This window comes from Poecilia reticulata, chromosome 12, assembly GCF_904066995.2.
Source record: "Poecilia reticulata chromosome 12, P_reticulata-male-v2, whole genome shotgun sequence".
In the NCBI taxonomy this organism is placed as follows: Eukaryota; Metazoa; Chordata; class Actinopteri; order Cyprinodontiformes; family Poeciliidae; genus Poecilia; species Poecilia reticulata.
Genome location: NC_088841.1, coordinates 5,830,726 through 5,849,032, shown reverse-complemented (window position 1 = coordinate 5,849,032; position 18,307 = coordinate 5,830,726). Strand labels below are relative to the sequence as shown.

Sequence of the window (18,307 nt, the reverse complement as noted above, 5' to 3'; positions counted from 1 at the left end):
TGATTCACTCTTTAGTGGCTTTACAGAGGGAATATAGTCATGGGGAAATGAGTGGAAAATCTGGTGTATTGATTGATTGAGTTTTAATTATATATCGCTGGGAGAGTGGATGTGACTTGATTAAATAATTATTTATGAAGATGTAGCATAGAAGGCTAACCAGGCTCTGTAGGTGAAAATGCTATATTGAGAATGAGTTTGATTTTACAGAGAAGTATGTTATCTAATCTTCTAGACTTTTTAGTGATTTACTAATTCGCAATTCAGACTACATTTCAGGACAATGTTGGAAGAAAACCTATTTAAAGATGCAAATGACTCAAAACTGGGGGAAAAAGACAACGACCCTGAACATGCAGGCAGAAATTCAATGGGTTGGTTTCAGTCAAAGCATTTCCATGTCTTAGAACCAATCAATCAATCAATCAAATTTTATTTGTATAGCACATTTCAGCAGCAAGGCATTTCAAGGTGCTTTACATAATTAAAGAAAAAATAAAACAGCATGTGACATTAAATAAACAGTAAGAAAGAGAAAGAGAATGACCTAGTCTTGGTCGGATTTGAAATGTGAGGGTCACAGAAATGTTCTGTCTGACTGAACTTGAGCTATTCTTCAAAGATGAGCAAAAGCAATGAAAGTTTCTAGATGCGCAAAGCTAGTAGAAACAAAACCCGAATGACGTTTGTAGGTACAACTCTTCTGCTATAAAATACTGGCTTAAAGAGGGTGGCTACAAATGCATGCCACACTTTTCGGATTTTGATTTGTAAAAAAAACTTAAAGCTTCACTTTGTCCATCCCATAAAATCAGTGTGAATCAGTACCGCCAGTTACTATATGAAGGTGCGTTACCAGGCAAAATGTGTTACTTCACTGACATACGGAGTGCGCTGAATACAAAATGTCTTCATTCCTGGCATTGTGTTGTGGTTTTGCACAGCAACAACAACAACAAAAAACAGTAGAGGCCATGGTTTGCAAGAAACAAGTTTTTCAGTCCAGATTACCATGGCGATGCCCTGCTGTGATGAGGCAGCCTGGTCCAGGTTCTGCTAACAAGAGACTGAGGAGAAACCAAAGCACAACGTTTGTCCTGTGGAGCAGTCACCTAGAAGGGAATAAGTTTCATTTTAACCATAACCTGTCTGACTAAACAGTCTTTGCGTTTTAGAATTTTACCAAATACCTAAAACTTGGTAAATATTGTCATCTTTGTGCTATGAATTTTGAAAATTTGCTTTTTCAAAATAAACTAAGACTAATGCCAAACAGACAAAACTAAAAATATGAGTGTCTTCTTTAAACTACTAATGCGTTTGTTTTTCCCTTACATTTTGTAAAGCTAACATTTTTTATTGCCAAAAATCCATTGATCCTTAGCTACAGGTTAAAAAAATAGACAGGATGAAGGTGATATTCTGTTATACAGGGATGGCCCAAAGTTATCTGAGGCCTTGAGCTTAATTATGTTTGGGGCCCCTTTTCCTGTTAAGACCATAATCACCACCAATAGAGTTTTAATACATCTAGGAATAAAGATTCTTTAGAATCTTATTCTAAGGGCGATCTTTATCTGACAAAAAAAGTTATTCTTGGCACTTTTACAAAGCAAACTTTCCAGTTTATTTAAATCTTACATTTTAAGCAAATAAAACATTTTAATTAATATAATCTAAAACAGTCAAATAATCTACACTTATTCTAATTTTTTTTTAAAGAGAAAAATACAATATATTGTGTTGCAATGCAAGCACTTACGTACGGCAACATATTAGGGCCAATATAGATAACAAAAAAGCAAGAGTAAATTTCGACCAAAATTTCAAATGTTGAGATTCTCAGAAATTTTCTAAAAACAAAAAATAAATGAAAGGCATTTCTGAGTTTGAAAAAATTAAAATTTGCTAGAAAAAAAAACATACATTTCTGAGTTGCAAGTCAAAAATATTCAAAATTTGAAACTCAGAAATCTTTCAAAAGTTGAACATTTTAAGGACTCGTCAACCAGAGATGGCCCAGTTTTAATTTAAATCATGTCAGATTTCATCCTCATCTAAGCTGGAAAAGCAACCTTTTCATGCAAACTTTTTTTTGTTAAACTAATAATCTGTAAATGTTTGCTCCTTTCTCCCACTAAGTCTTCCTCAACTCTATGAGCTTTATCTCTGAATACACACTGCCAAGCAGCTAAGAGACGGATTTCCATCAAGTCTTTCAGCTCCAGGAAACATCATCCAGCTGAAACCTGCTGCAGCCGTTCCAGCGGGTTAAAAGCTGAGCTGCTCACAGAGGCTCAAGGACCCGTCAGAGATCAATGTTTCTGGATGGAAAGTTCAGGCTGAAATTGACAGATAATTTCAAGTCAGATTATTGATTCCAGTCAGATACTACATGCCACTGTTCAGACTTTTGACCTGTTCTGATATTACTTTGCTTCTTTTGGGCTATCATTGATATTCCTAAATGGATGGTAGCACAGGAAAATCAGCGATTTTCACTGATTCACTGTCACTGAGTGACAGTGAATTCTAAGCTACTGATAAATTACATTTTTGCCTCATTAAATGAATGTCACCTATACTACTGTGCAACATGTGTTAGTGTTTGAGTGCATATAATGCTGAGAATTTAATAGTTAGCAACTTGCATTGGTAACAGCAGTTAGCCTTATCGCTTATCCAAACAATTAGCAATGAACGTTTTTATGACTTAGTGCATTTTGGTCGTAGTTGATGGTTTAGTTTCAGGTTCTGGAAGACGTTATAAGTATCCAAAATAAATAAACAAAATAGAAACAAATTAATGTATTATGAAGTCTCTGTACACAAAAGTGTCCTTCAAAAAATACTTTTGTCATTCATAAAACGCAAAAAAAAAAACAACATATCACAGTTGCAACTCCTTCAGACATTTATTCTTCTTTTTCACTTTTAAAATAAAATTCAATAAAAATTCCTTCATTAATGGCCTGATTTTTTCCACATTTTTTAAACTCATTTACTTTCTTTTTCTTTTGTTGCTAACCCCCCACCCCCCTCAAAAAAACAACATATTTTTATTACCAGAAGAGGATATGGAGAGAGAGAGAGAGAGAGAGAGAGAGAGAGAGAGAGAGAGAGAGAGAGAGAGAAAGAGAGAGAGAAAAAAAAGAGAGAGATAGAGGGAGAGAGAGAGAGAAAAAAAGAGGGAGAAAGAGAGAGAGAGAGAGCCCCTTTAGGCAAAAAAAAAAAAGACTTAAGCCAGGTGACGATACTTTTGTGACCGATATCCGGATCTTCGGCGCACAAACAGTTAACTCCGAGTAAACTTCCCCGCTATCTTGCCTTCTGACCTGTGGGCGGATCCAAAAGGCGCCCTGTCAATGTAAAAGTGGGATATTTGTAACTTATTCGTTGCAGCACCAGGGTCCATATTGAGGGGTGGTTGACCGTGCTGTCTGCTCGGTTAGTTTTCTGTCAGTCTGTTAGCGCAGAAATGTCTAGAATATTAAACCTCATTAGCATTCAGCTGCGCAAAGACTTCAGTGTGCGTGGAGGGATTCCACGGCTCCCCGTGAGGACCATCTGCTGCACCGCAAGAAAACATGCAGAAGAAGGGTGAGACGAATCTGCCTCTCTGGACTACGTGGACCAAACACTTTAAATCAAACCGGAATTACTTTGCTTATGTCATAATAAAAGTTTAACTTGCATATAAACACGCAAAACTAAATCTCATGCAACAAATGTCTGTCAAACAGTTAAAACTAAACTTAAAGTCACTTCTCCAGCTGAAGCAAGCAGCACCTGAGCAATAATGTACCTGCTGCTGCTGCTGCATCTGTTCACCTACAATCTATTCCCTGCAACTTTTACAGTGATGCCGCTTCAGCTCTGGGGAAGCGCTGGAAGGACACCGCAGACACCGTCATCATTGGCGGAGGATGTGTGGGGGCCAGTCTGGCCTATCACCTGGCCAAAGGCGGCGTGAAGGATGTGGTACTGCTGGAGAAGTCTGAGCTGACGGCGGGCTCCACCTGGCACGCTGTACGTCCACTGTTAGTCCCAAATGATTTATTCTTATTCAGGCTGCTGGCACATTCAGGAAGATGACAGATGGGATGGTTTGTGGTGAGAAGCATCATCATAGGAGTTGTGTGCTGTCACAGCAGGGCCGGTCTGAGGTTTAATGGGGCCCTGAACAGGATTTGATTCCAGGCCCTTCTGAACTACCACCAACCACAAAAATGTTTTATATGCATTTATATATATATATATATATATATATATATATATATATATATATATATATATAAAAACAGTACCTGTTTTGTTGATTTGTAGGATTTTTTTCTAAAAAAACGGATCATTGGAGATACAAAACATAAAGGTCTCTCAGGATTGCATTAGTGTAAGACAGGACTGTACCATTTCTAATTGTTTTGGGCTGATTATTTTTTTTTCTTTCTTATTTGTTCTGCTAGATTTGCTTTTGAGTAAAAGTCGACCAATAATTGCAGTTCCAGTTAATCCAAATTTAAGATTAATGCAAAAACTTTTGTTTTTGCTTAATAGTTTTGAAATACAGACCCGATCGTTAGTGGTTTGGGTTTGTTAGCCTATGTCCACATAGGCTAACAATAGGCCCAGTTTTTTGCTGAAAGATTTTTTTGTGTGTATATGGACATGGTTTACAACCCCAAAGTGATAGAATGCGCAGAAGACGAACATAGACGTCATACGACAGCCCCTTGTTTAAGGAAGTAATAATGGACGCTGACCCTCTTTGAATTGATTTTAAAGTTTATTCACCAATGGGAGCTGACAGTATCGTCATAACAAGATGAAAGAAGATGATGAAAGAGGAAAGAGGAAGAAAGAAGAAGCTAAGTGTTAGCACTGCTTCATTCAGCCATTGTTTACGTCCAGATTTTCTGCGTCTGGACGTAAACAATGCTGCATAATTCTGGTGCAGAATTATGAAACAACTCGGCCTGTCACAGTAACGAATTGTACGGTAAATTGTCCCAGAAGTTATCGCGATAAACGATAACATTGTTGTTTTGAGACAATTTTCAAGTAATATAACAGTAACGGTATAATAATAATGCAAGAACACATTCTCAATGATAATTTAAATTCTAATAAACATTTAATAATGGAACTGAAAGCTGTTTTAAATATCTAAAATAAATAGACAAAACAACAAAAATAATAAATATTATAAATGATGAGGTCTCTGTAAAAAAACTGTCCATCAAAAAAAGGTTTAGATGAGACCAGAGCATGCCCTGTGACAGACTGGCGACCTGTCCAGGGTGACCCTGCCTCTCGCCCGGAACATTAGCTGGAGATGGGCACCAGCAACCCTCCTGACCCCACTGAGGGACAAGGATGTATAGAAAATGGATGAATGGATGGATGGAGACCAGAGCGCCAGACTGAAGCTCTTTGATCGTCCAGTTTTTGGTAGAAAGAGAGAAACAATAAATCAATACAAATAGAAATTATTGAGTTTGTTTTAATTTCACATGCGATTAATTGGCTAATTGATTTATTGATTATTGTGACACGCATTGAAAACTATTGGATAAGCATCTTATACGAAAGTACGGAAGTGGCAGAAATCTGATTTTTTTTGAGAGGTGAAACAATCAGCATTGGGCCGTTCAGACTCCCATGAAAAAATCACATATGGGCAAAAAAATTGGGGTTTAGGTCGCATGCGCCTGCTTTGTGAACTTAACCTTAGAAATGTAGCGATTCACACAGAGTTTATGATTTCTTTTATTTAATGCTGCTGCAGAGCTGAAGCTGTTGGTTGTTCTTCCTCGACAGCCTGTTGAAGTGAGCGTCTGTTCGGCAGCTGCTCTTAATGTGAATCTGCAGTTATAACTTTCACATCAAACAGCTGCTGTGCTATAGGTTTTCAAATCATTCGAGTTCCTGACCCACTTTAGAGCTACCACTGCACCCATATTCACTTACAAGCTTTCATTACATTTTGACTTGCATGGGCCTTGTGGGGCTTTTGAAAAAGTACAGACATTGTGCCAAAAAATTTAAATATCACGAAAAAGTACATTTATTTTTGGAATTCATTTCAAAAGGTGAAACGTCTATGTCATAGAGACATATGGCCATATACACTTCTGGCTCTCATTGAAATTGAACTGCATCAATGTTAGAGCATTAGAAATGATCTTTCATACATAAATGTTACATCATAACTTATGCCATCATTTGAAAAGCTGCTGACTTGACATCAGTCCAGCAGACAGTCATTGACAGTTTCCAATAGGAGGGAGGGCCACGTCATTGCCAACAAAGATGGCTGTTCTGCTGTATCCAAGTATTTTAGGGGAAAATTAAGTGGAAGGATTATGAAGCAAAGTCACTTTAAGAGACTGCGTGAGTCCTAGAAGAGCGACTTTGACTTAGGCTCTCTATATTTGTAACATCTTGGATTAATAGAGATTTTTTCCTGATAAATAGATGTTTTGTGGCTTTTGCATTAGTACACTTGACTTCTGAGGTATGCAATGTTCCTAGTTTAAAACAGATAGGAATTATCAGCCTTTGTGTCTGCATTTCAGGCGGGTCTGACGACTTATTACCATCCAGGCATCAACCTGAAGAAAGTCCACTTTGACAGCATCAAACTCTACGAGACCCTGGAGGCGGAAACGGGACAGGTGACGCGCCTCGCTGTTGTTTCGATCGTTCATGTTTTAAAACATCGCACTGACATCGCGTATTTTCTGCCGTCTCTCCCTGCAGGCTGTGGGCTTCCACCAGCCCGGCAGCGTCCGCATCGCTTCAACAGCGGCCCGCGTGGACGAGATGAAGTACCAGATGACTCGGACACACTGGCATGTGACGCCGCAGTACTTCATCGGACCGGAAAAAGTCCACGAACTTTTCCCCCTGCTCAACATCGACAAGGTTTGTATGAGTCGGCGCCAGATCACAATGTGATGAAGTCAACTTTGGAGATTTTCTTTCAGTCTGTCTCCGTTCTTTTCTACGGATCGTCATGTTGACCATCATCTTTACACTCGCTTTCCACGTTACCCTTTGGAACATACAGATACAATGGAAGAACTCAACTCTAGCAACACAAATCGATTGAATTTGAATGTTGTATTTTTCATAAAGTTTACAATGTCACCAGAAAGTATTCACACCCCTCTCTTTTTCTACATCTAATTTTAACTTACAGACTTCTTTGTCTAATTTAAGTAAGGCATACTCTTAAATATCTATATAAAATGGTTAATAATGACAAAAAATGAATGATATTGAGATGTTTTAGTACATTTTTGAAAAAGAATTGCCAACATTCAAACTGGAGTTGGTGCAAAAGTATTCACACCTGCGCCTTTGTAGTTTTTTGAAGCATCTTTGGTGCGTTTTTGTTTTTTAAAATCTATGCTTTAATTGGAACAAACACCAACTTATAGACTTCTTTTTAAAAAAAAAAGGCTAAATCAAAGGTGCTAAATGTACAGCCACAGTTATTAGCCAACCGTGGTAGATTTGTGTCAAACGACTTAAGATAAAGTAATCTTTTATCAAAGAATCATTATCTTAAAGTAAAAATTTTGGGAAAAAAACCTTCTTTTAATTTGAATAAGACATATCCTGATGGCTGACTTATTGGCAGCCTATTAAGACAAATGTAACTACGGCATATTTTGAGTTACTTCTTTTTCAGTTGTTCTGAATGTCCAGGAACCAGTATTTAATATTTCCTGGCTCCCTGTTTCCTTGGGATTTAAATAATTTCCTAATATAGTTTTACATTTAAGGTGACTTTATCATCTTAGGTGCTGGCGGGTCTTTATACGCCCGGAGACGGCCACATCGACCCGTACTCTCTGACCATGGCTCTGGCTGCGGGAGCTCGCATGTACGGGGCCCAGATCTACAACCCGGCTCCGGTCACCGGACTTGACCCGACAGCAGACGGGAAGTGGGACGTCCAGACTCCTCATGGGACCATTCGTGCAAATCGCATCGTGAACACAGCAGGTTTGTGCATGTCGATGTCGATAATGAGGATTTTGGAAATAAGTGGTATTCTGTCAAGGTCTGATGCCTTTATGCACCAGCTGACACCGGAGGGCGTGCTAGACTTTTATGTTTCTGTCATTTTGAGGTGTCCAAAAAAAAAAAAAAAATCAGTTTTTAAATATTAATATTCTGTTTCGTTTGAATCGATATTCATTCAACAAGTTGAACAGAGAATCCAGATGCCATCGCAGAGCAAGCAGATGAACACGTGTAACTTTTTCTTTGCAGTGACAAAAACCAACAATAAGTTGAAAATGTCTGCGCATCTGCACCAACATAGTGAACTGCAATCTGTCAAAATGACGGGCGGCTTTCACATTTTTCAGGGGTTTTTTTCTTTCTCTTTTTGTCTAAAAAAAAACAAGAAAAGAAAAACGGTCAAATATGGAAAATATTCCGTTAACGCGAGCCCTGGTTGACTGGGACATAGAACCGTGATGTTTATGCAGGTGTGGGATCGTATGAAGAGATAAAAGTGGCCCTTTCAATTAGCTCAAATATTGTGACCCAACCAATCAGAACCTTGCAAGGACATGACATCGTCATCTGGGCTTTCCCACGCTTAAGAAAATTGTTAAATCATTTCTTAGATTAGTCAGGTATTCTGGTATCTAGCAACTGGTCTAAAACTAAGGGGGGAAAAAAATTGCTCCTCTGTTATTCTTTTAAACAAAACGGCAGTAAAATTCATTTGAAAAGCAGATGGAGCGTTCCTACAGCAGTGCTAACACAGCAGAGCATCTTATCTGAAAACTCTCCACAGCAGGAGAACTTTGCCCGCTCAGACCACAGCTTGCAGAGTTTATACAAGACAACTTTGAGTTTAAACTGGGCCAGGCCAGTTCTGGGGAGATCTTGTTTACAGCGTTTCATTTCATCCCTCCTACTGCCTCGTGTTTTTTCAGCTCTGATTCAGGAATTTAGCTTCAGTCGGTTACTCCCCTTCGGCGCTTTTCTTCCCAGAGGAAGGTGTTGTGTAACTGAGCTGTATTTAGGCCGTGTAGCTTTTTGATTAGTCATCTTTTTTTTTTAAAGGCAGTGTGGTTAGATATGGAAAATCAGCAGCACATGGCAAATTATAACGCAGCAACTATAGAACTCATGTTGTGAGGATCTGTTGAAGTTTAACAGCCAATACAGAAAAGCCAGCAGATCCCATTACAGCCAATCATGAAGGAGCAGAACGTGCACACCTCCTCACATTTTTTTTTTAGCTTTTTGCAGCTGGATTTTTACATGCATGACATTTTTTTCTTTTTTAATTAAGCTCAAACTGCTTTAAACCATATTTTTGGTCTAACATTGTTTGCATGCTGTTTGTGTGTGTGTGTGGTGCAGTGCTGGTTTTAGGAAATACAACGTCGAACTCGCTCTGACGTTGATCCTCATTGTTCTTCCACTCAGCGTGGATTTCCATAGATTGAAAACAGATGCAGCTGCTTCCTGGGCAGCAGAAAACCTCGTGGAAAATCAGCCAGCTTAGTTTTTTTAGTTTAAATTAAATTTTTTCGAACATCTACGAAGGCTGAGAACATCTCCGAAGGCTGAGAACATCTCCAGAAACAGAATGGGCTTTAGCTCTTTTTAAAATGCATTGTGGGTAGAGTTGAGATGAAAAGCACAGGAAGCTATTTTTTTTTTAATCTAGCATAACGTGTAAGAACTTTCATGTCCCTCACCTCTATGTCCAGATTCCCTTCATAGGCCCCTGAGATATGCACACCAGGGCCTCTACCTTGGTGTACACCCATAAATAGAAACCTACAAACATGCTAGCAGAGATGGGTTTACAGCAGTCGTCATGGTGATGTTACGCATAATTTTTATCGTGTCAGTTTTGCCAGATTTAAAACTGTCTTCTTTCCAAGAAGGGAGCCGTCAACACTCTGTACTGTTTCCTGTCAGTCGGTTTCCCTTGCGAGCAAAATAAAAAACTAATAATAATTTGCCTTAATCTACTCAGATGGTACTGTAAGAATACTGTAGTTTCTGACTTCAAGAAATACGGTACGTTTCGTTTCCCTACGGAGTCGGAACTCAAAGCTCGGTTCGGTGTCACATCCAAGGGGACAGCGTTCCAGGTGACGGGATCAGAATTCGGAAATCCAACATGGCGACCGGAGGTCACGCTAGACTTTTTTGTTATACATCATTTTGACGGACAGCATAAAAAAAATCCATCATGTACTGTTTTTACCCGTCAAATTATAATCATATTAACATATTAACAAATTTTTCAGTCACTGGAAAAACAAAAAAACGGTCAAATACAAAAATATCCTGACGACGACAGGAATTACAAACATTGTTTGAAGCGGTACTTTCCATATCCAAACACAACTTTTAAATCCCAGCTGGTGCCTTGGTATGGGAATAGCTGCATTATGAATATATCTTATGTAACTGTTTACATCCGCCGCTGCCATAATTTTTAATGACTTATCACATAAACGCGCTTATTCTTTTTTAATGGATACATCGCAATTGCGAAATTGTGTTTCTTCGGCATCAGCAGAATGTCGACAAAGATTTTCCCTCAACGCTGCTCCTGTTTGGAGTTTTCCAGCAGGTCCTGGTACCTACAAAAGTCCAAAAACATCCAGACTGTGTTAGACAAGCCAACCATGAAACTCACTGCAAATTATTTTAAGGGGTTTCAGCTGATGGAATGAGGGCCTGCGGATAACTGAGCATCTTCTGTCCTTTTAGCAATGCCTAATATTAGCAGCAATGCCTAGTTTCCTGCGACATTTTAAGCACACTGATTTGATTACTTAAAGTCTAAACTCATACATAGAGAGACAGATTAACACTGAGAAAGCCAGGCTTGTTTTGAGTGTTATTTTAGGTGAATGTGTTGATGCTCATTATGCAATGAATTAGCCCTGTGTGCAGGTTTTTGGTAAACAGCCTTCAGTCCAGTTGAGCTGAAGGCTGTTTAAGAAAAAAAAAATTTATTTAAGCAAAAATAATATGCTTTAAAAAAATGCAGATATGATTATTTGTTTTGTGCTTGAACATACGTTAGCGGTGCTTCAACAAGCTTCAGCTGAACTCTTCTGGTCTGGCAACTTGACCTGGACTTCATTCACGGCCCTAACAAACTCCAAAAACCCAGTTTATTTGTTTTGTAGCAGTTAATTTTTAAGCGGAGTCATACTGTACTTCATGTGTAATCACTGACAACTCCTGCTTGCTTTATTTTTTCTTCCTTGTAAGTGGTTGGTGCAGTTTCCATCAATAAATGCATTTATTAGATGTCCAGATTTTTTCATCTCTGTGTCGTCTGCCGTATAACTTCATTATCAGAATTTTTTTAGACACATGTAAAGCTTCATTTCAGGTTTTAATTGTATTTTATGAACCAAATTGATAACCATATCTTCAGAAGTTGTATTTCTTGCTGAGAGTTGGCTGAAAACATTGCCGATGAGTGAAGAGGAGAGCGTTGCGAAAACACTGACAACGAGGATAAGAGAATAAATCTCTTATCCTATTAAAAAGTTGATTCATTTCAATAATTTAACTAAACTCATTTTGTAGAAACCATTGCACACAGAACTATTTCAATGATTATGGCTTGCAGATTTGGACAATTTTAACAGCTTCAAATACATAAGAGTGTACTTACTGTCACTCTGTTTACGTTTTTAAAGGATTCTGGGCGCGTGAAGTGGGCCAGATGATTGGTTTCCAACACCCCACCATCCCTGTGCATCACCAATATGTGGTGACAGCAACGGTACCAGAGGTGAAGGCTCTGAAGAAGGAGCTGGCTGTCATCAGGGACTTGGAGGGCTCCTACTATCTGCGTCAGGAGAGAGACGGGCTGCTGTTTGGTCCGTATGAGAAGATGGAGAAGATGGTTCTTCAGGACTCCTGGGTTAGAGATGGAGTCCCACCAGGTCCGCATCCCACCCATCACCCATATCCTAATTCAGTAACAACTTATTTTTGTTGGCAGGTTTGATTTTAACTTAATCTTCTTCTTATTGCTGCAGGTTTTGGGAAGGAGCTGTTTGAGTCGGACCTCGACAGAATAATGGAGCATGTAGAGATGGCCATGGACATGGTTCCTGTGCTGAAGAAGGCCGACATCATAAATGTCGTGTCTGGACCGATCACATACACCCCGGACCTGCTGCCCATGGTTGGACCACATCAGGGCGTCCGCAACTACTGGACCGCCATTGGGTTTGGGTGCGTATTGAAGAATAGGGGCTTATTTTACTGAGAGGAGCACAAAAAAATACAAATAAAATTTATCTCCTCAGCAGGAGATAAAGGAAATTAGAGGCAACTGTATGAAAACAACACGAGTCACAATTATATTAAATTTGCTTTATATACCGGCTTGAATATATATATATATATTTATGGTCACTTAAAAATCCACATTTTGTGTTTCTATTTGGGTCTCAACAGCTTCTTAAAACACTTTGTTTGTTGTACAGGAGACTCCACATCTGCTTTTCAAAGATGCACAGTTGTATAATTGTGCATCTCTTTGCAGCCATTTTCCCACGCGCGTGTAAACGTTGAATTGGGGCCAGGGTGGGTGTGGCCAGCAGCAGCCTATTTGGATTTAAAGTGACAAGAGGCCCTAAAACAGTTAAATCAAAACAGACAGAACTGACCAGATTAAAATATTTAAGAAAAGAATTAAGTTCTTGTACTTCTGGAAAAACTGATTAATTCCAGCAACTGAACTTTGAACTTTGCTTGAGAAGGTATGGAGTTATCCACGCTGGCGGCATCGGTAAGTTCCTGAGCGACTGGATTAGGAACGGTGAGCCTCCTTACGACCTGATTGAATGCGATCCCAACCGATACGGCAAATGGACGGACGTACCTTTCATGTGCGCCAAAGCGAGGGAGTCTTATGGCTTCAACAACGTGGGTAAGTGGAAAATAAAAGATATTGCACTGTTTAGCTTTGTTGCAGAACTGTTATTAAGGTAATAGCTTTTGGGTTTTCCAGTCGGTTACCCCAAAGAGGAGCGGTTTGCCGGCCGGCCGACCTCCAGGACGAGTGGCGTGTATGAGCTGCTGAAGGACAAATGCTCCATGGGCTTCCACGCCGGCTGGGAGCAACCGCACTGGTTCTACAAACCTGGAGATGACACCGGATACATGTATGGCGTTTCCTTACACTTGCGATTTTCCTGTGATCTGAATACAACAAAACCCTCATCGTTGGGTTATTTGGCTTTTTTTAACCATTTTCAACAGCTAACACCGTTTGTTGTCTTCAGGGAAAATCGTGACATAGTCCAGTCTCTCCAGGAAGTTGCGATCTCAAGTTTTAATACACTTTCACTTATTCGCAAATTTTGCTTCAACTTGCAATTTCAGTCATCAGCAAATCTGTTCAGTAATATCATCATCCTCATACCACCTCTTGTCGTCCTTTTTTCGCCACTACTAACATCCGGGTGTTGATCACATAACTCGTGCGATGCGAAAGAAGTGTTTCCATTTCGAAAATGTATTGTCAAAATATCAAGTTGCGCAATTTTACGATTAACGGAAACGCAGCTACTGACTTTTTGTGCTCCCGTCAGGCCCAGCTTCCGACGTACCAACTGGTTTGGACCCGTCGGGAGAGAGTGCAGACTGGTGATGGAGAAGGTGGGCGTGATCGACCTCACGCCTTTCGGGAAGTTTGTCGTGAAAGGGAAGGACTCGCTCAAGTTGCTCGACCGCCTGTTTGCCAACACCATGCCGAAGGTAGAGCACGAGCGTAGCCTGTTGCAAAAAATCACCCAGCTGGTGATTCCACTGTCAGACTAATAGTCTGTTTCCCAACGCACCGTCTGTCCCAGGTCGGCCAGACTAACATCAGCCACATGCTGACTCCTGCTGGGAGAGTTTTTGCCGAGGTCACCATCACCCAGCTGACGCCGGGAGAGTTCCTGCTCGTCACAGGCTCAGGGTCTGAGCTCCATGACCTCAGGTGAGAAACACCCAGACGATCTGGATAGCAGAAGCTGCTGCTGCATACTGGGACTGGATGACATGCCTGAAAAACCGATGTAAATGTTTCGTATCAGTCCATGTCAATAATTACTTTTTGTTTTGGTTTTAAATATCTAAAATACTGCCGTGATCTTTCCAGTTTTATCTGAAATTTTCTCTCCATCTGTTGGACTCATTTTCTCCTTTCACTCCACGCCGTTGTTTTTTTAAATTATTCTTAATTTGAAGCAGCTGTGAGGCACGGTGGCAAAACTCGAAACTGCTGCTACACAAGTTACTCAACAGGTTGTTGCTAGGTAACCACAGAGCGAGTGAGTTAGTTGATGTCGCCCACCTAGCTTAGCTGATTGTGAGAGGTTGAGTGGTCCAGGCCCTTTTTCTGCCTACATCTCCCAGAATGCTGTGCGGTTCTGGATCTGAGTTCAGTGAAATTGTACTTAGTCACACTTCAGGGAACTTTGTAGCTGCCAGCCATCTTGGTAGGCTGTTGCTAAGGAGTTGCTATGATAACACTAAACAAGCCACAAGCTTAGAACTAGCTCTCACCTCATCCCTATCTAACTTATAAACAATATAAGAACATTGCAACTACTACTTGATTATGGGTTGAGTACTCTGCCCACCTCTGTTTAATATTAGGCTAACAAGCAAAATCAGCTGAGCTAATGTAGTTTTTTCTCCTAAAGTGAAGACAGACATGCAGCCTACTTTTCTGCCAGCCAGTTTTTCTTTTGTTCTTTTAAATGAAGTTTCTTCCTTTGTGAAACAAAGAAACTATCTGAATAGTCAAACTTGTTTTTGCTGTGAGCAAGAAAAAAAAAGAGAAGAAAAACAGAATTCCTTTTTTCTACCAAGGGGCTGGTGGGGCACAGCAACAGGTAGGGGAAGGAGGATATGCCTGGACTTTTTAACCATGTCCATTGTTTCGTACTAAACAGTCAAATTCAATTTTGCTGTAAGCATGTGAAAAATACTGTAGTCTTTTTCACTACTACTGGTGCAGCAACAGGCAGGGGAGGGGTAGTTCAATAAAACTTTGTTTCCAAGTGAAGTAGAATGTGTCGTTCTTGTAAACAAGTGAAAAAAATTGATTTTGTTTTTCAATCTTTTTTTTTGAAAGGTAGCATTTTAGAAGCAGAAACTCGTCTCGTGCCCGTCCTCTACTTGGTGTTCACAGAAACCTTTCAGCTCTCAGCAGCTAAAGCTCAAGCCTTGCCGGATAACTTCTCTCACAGTCTTTTTTCCTAAACGCTGAAATTTAAAACCTCCCAGCAGCTGTCGGTACTACACTCCTCCTTTTGCTCCAGTTGGAAGCTGCAGCGCGTTAAGACATTCCTACCCACTCCACTTTCACTACGCAGGGAAACATTAGCGGCTACGCAGCGACCTCCAGTGTTTGTAGTGGAGGTGCATGGCTCATGGTGCCAGCCTTGTATTCAAAGATCCATATTTTTCCCTGGAAAAAAAAAGTTTAAATATGCAAAATGTTTTTCTTTGTTTTTTTGAAAAGTTTGTTTTCCTGTTTTTGGTGTGAACTGGGCTCAGGTGGATGGAAGCAGAAGCTGCAGAGGGCGGATACGACGTGGACATCAGGAATGTGACGGACGACATCGGCGTGCTGGGAATTGCGGGACCGAATTCCCGGAAGGTTCTTCAGAAGCTGACAGATGAGGACATGAGCGACGGCGGGTTCAAGTTTCTACACTGCAGGAACATTCAGCTGGCTGGCATCCCGGTCAGGGCCATCAGGATCTCCTACACCGGTAGGGGACACACTTCATATTATTCATAAAACGAAATATGGTCAGAGGAATCCACACTCTACTGTTCCAGAGTTTGGAGCTGCTTGTGGATGTTCTGTGTTTCCATGTGTAGGTGAGCTAGGCTGGGAGCTGTACATGGACCAGAAGAACTTGGCGGCGGTGTACCAGGCCATGATGGCAGCGGGAAAAGATGAGGGCATCGACAATTTCGGCACCTACGCCATGGCCTCGCTCAGACTGGAGAAGGGCTTCAGGGGCTGGGGGGCGGAGGTGCACAAACTGACACAACAGAGGAACGTCACCAAACTCACACTGCAGGGAACCATTACTCTACCTGTGTTTAAAAGTTACTATTTCACAATCCCTGCACATTTATATATATATATTCTACCACATTCCCTGCAGTTGTTCAGTTTACTGCTAGTCTGTGTTGAGAAATGCTGATCATTTCCAGATCATTTTGTTATCTTTTCAGTTAAGACCACAAAGTTAAAGTCTTCTCTCATTGGACAAACTGTCATTTCTACATCTTTGCTGCGTTTCCTGTGTTGCTTTCAATGCCAGAAAACGTGAGATAGTTTTGCAAGGTGCTGTATATTGCACATGTTTTGCTCTTTTATGAATAAAAACATTTTGTCTTTTCAGATGAACTGTGACACAAATCCTCTGGAAGCTGGGCTGGACTATTTCGTTAAGCTGAACAAGGTAAGTGCAGTCGTTTTAAGTGGGAGAGGCGTTTGTATTTAAGCATCTATCTATATGATTTGCGGTAAATCTTTGGTCTGCGAACAGCCGGCCGACTTTATCGGCAAAGCGGCGCTTCAGGAGATCAAAGCCAAAGGCCTGAAGAGGAAGTTGTCCTACCTCTCTGTGAGGACGGACGACGTCGACCCGGAAGGCAACGAGACCATCTGGCTAAACGGCAAGGTCGGAAATGATGAGATCACAAACGGCTCGTTGTAATATTATGTAATAACGCCACCACATGTAGCAGTGTAATAAAATCGGGTTTCAAAATGCAATAAGACATGAAAACTGCATCATGTAGTAACTGATAAAAATGTAGCAAAATCCTTGAACCCATTTTGTAATACTTCTTGCCACATTATGTAATAAAGTTATTACATTTTTTGCAGATTATTACAAAATGCAGAAGTAGTGCGTTTAAAGTAACTTGTCCTGTATTCTACAAAAAACTATATTATGTCAGAGTGATGAACAAGACAGAAACATAAAGAGGAGTAAATTTCTGCCAAGAAAAATAGCTTTCAGTTTGAAAAGTAAGCAAATTGCTAGAAAAAAAAGTCAAACATTTTCAAATTAATTTCAGAAATTTTCCAGAAAAACCTGGGAAATTTCTGAGTTTGTAATATAAAAAAAAATTGCTAGAAAAACACTAGAATTTTTTAATTAATCTCAGAAATTGTGTGTGTGTGCGTGTGTGAGGGGGAAGTTTTTATTGTTACTCATTGTTACTCACTGGACCTCAAATAAATTTTCCTTATTTGAGGTCCAGTAAACTGAACTCCTCTTCCTCCTCAGGTGGTGGGCAACACCACGTCCGGAGCCTACAGCTACAGCAGCCAGCAGAGCCTGGCGTTCGGCTACCTGCCCCTGGAGCTGTGCTCCGTGGGCCAGCAGGTGGAGGTGGAGCTGATGGGGAAGAAGCAAACTGCCACAGTGATCCAGGAGCCCCTCGTCCTCACCGAGCCCACGCGGACCCAGCTTGCTAAGAAAGGAAAGGCTAAAGCGTAAGCAGCCTTTGACGTCAAAGGCCGGTTCAAAAAAATCCTGCTGTGAGTGAAAAGCAAGAATGAAGGGAGGAAAAAAATAAATAAATAAATGTGGTCCACATGTTGAACTGTTTGCAGAGCAGGGGACAGTTTAGACAAAAAGAAACAAAAACCTCCTGTGTCCTGACAAGACGAAGGAAACAAATTGTTTGGATGCCATGTGAAGTCTTCCACAATGTGTGTGTGAGGGAGGAGTAATTACCTTTTTTCTGATTCCATGAAAGGAAGATAAGTGGTTACAGGTCAGATGTTTCCGTGTGATAACTGGAACAGAATATAGAAGAAAAAAAGCTGTTTCCATACATGTAAAAAGATATATTGTTTTGTAAATCGTTTTTGTGTGACTAATGCAATTAAAATGGTGTAAATAGTATGTCGTCAGTGTCAGTTCTGATTTGTAGTCCTTAATAAACTATACTGTTTATTAATTACATAGCACATGACCCATATGAAACTTACGATATTTTAGAATGTTATTTAAAATAATCATAAAAAATTGAATTTATCAGGCCAAATGTGCCACTATGGTGTAATTAAATATGTTTGTCACAATTTAAATCAAACTGGAAACGTATACATTCAGAAAGTAAATGTATCTATTATAATGTCAGATGCCCAATACTGTAATCTTTTAAATACACAAATAGTTATGTATTTTATGAATCGAAGACTTTATTTAAAGCCTTCCATTTATAAGAATGTCTGTTGTCTGTA

The 18,307-nt window shown here is 40.1% G+C and overlaps 1 protein-coding gene across 1 annotated transcript; it reads left to right on the top strand.

Annotated features, from left to right (window-relative positions):
- Positions 1–3,325: 3,325 nt before the first annotated feature.
- On the top strand, positions 3,326–17,966 carry dmgdh (dimethylglycine dehydrogenase). Its single transcript, XM_008423422.3, has 16 exons — positions 3,326–3,600; positions 3,861–4,029; positions 6,579–6,677; positions 6,763–6,927; positions 7,812–8,016; positions 11,715–11,963; positions 12,060–12,258; positions 12,789–12,958; positions 13,040–13,193; positions 13,623–13,788; positions 13,884–14,014; positions 15,583–15,800; positions 15,913–16,070; positions 16,446–16,505; positions 16,593–16,727; positions 17,343–17,966. The coding sequence occupies exons 1-16, from the start codon at positions 3,479–3,481 to the stop codon at positions 17,553–17,555; spliced, it is 2,613 nt and encodes an 870-aa protein (XP_008421644.2). The 5' UTR covers positions 3,326–3,478; the 3' UTR covers positions 17,556–17,966.
- Positions 17,967–18,307: the final 341 nt, after the last annotated feature.

Coding starts and splice junctions, on each gene's coding strand:
- dmgdh (XM_008423422.3), top strand. CDS start 3,479: ATGTCTAGAATATTAAACCTCATTAGCATTCAGCTGCGCAAAGACTTC. Junction 4,030..6,578: donor CGGGCTCCACCTGGCACGCT/GTACGTCCACTG, acceptor TCTGCATTTCAG/GCGGGTCTGACGACTTATTA. Junction 8,017..11,714: donor TCGCATCGTGAACACAGCAG/GTTTGTGCATGT, acceptor ACGTTTTTAAAG/GATTCTGGGCGCGTGAAGTG.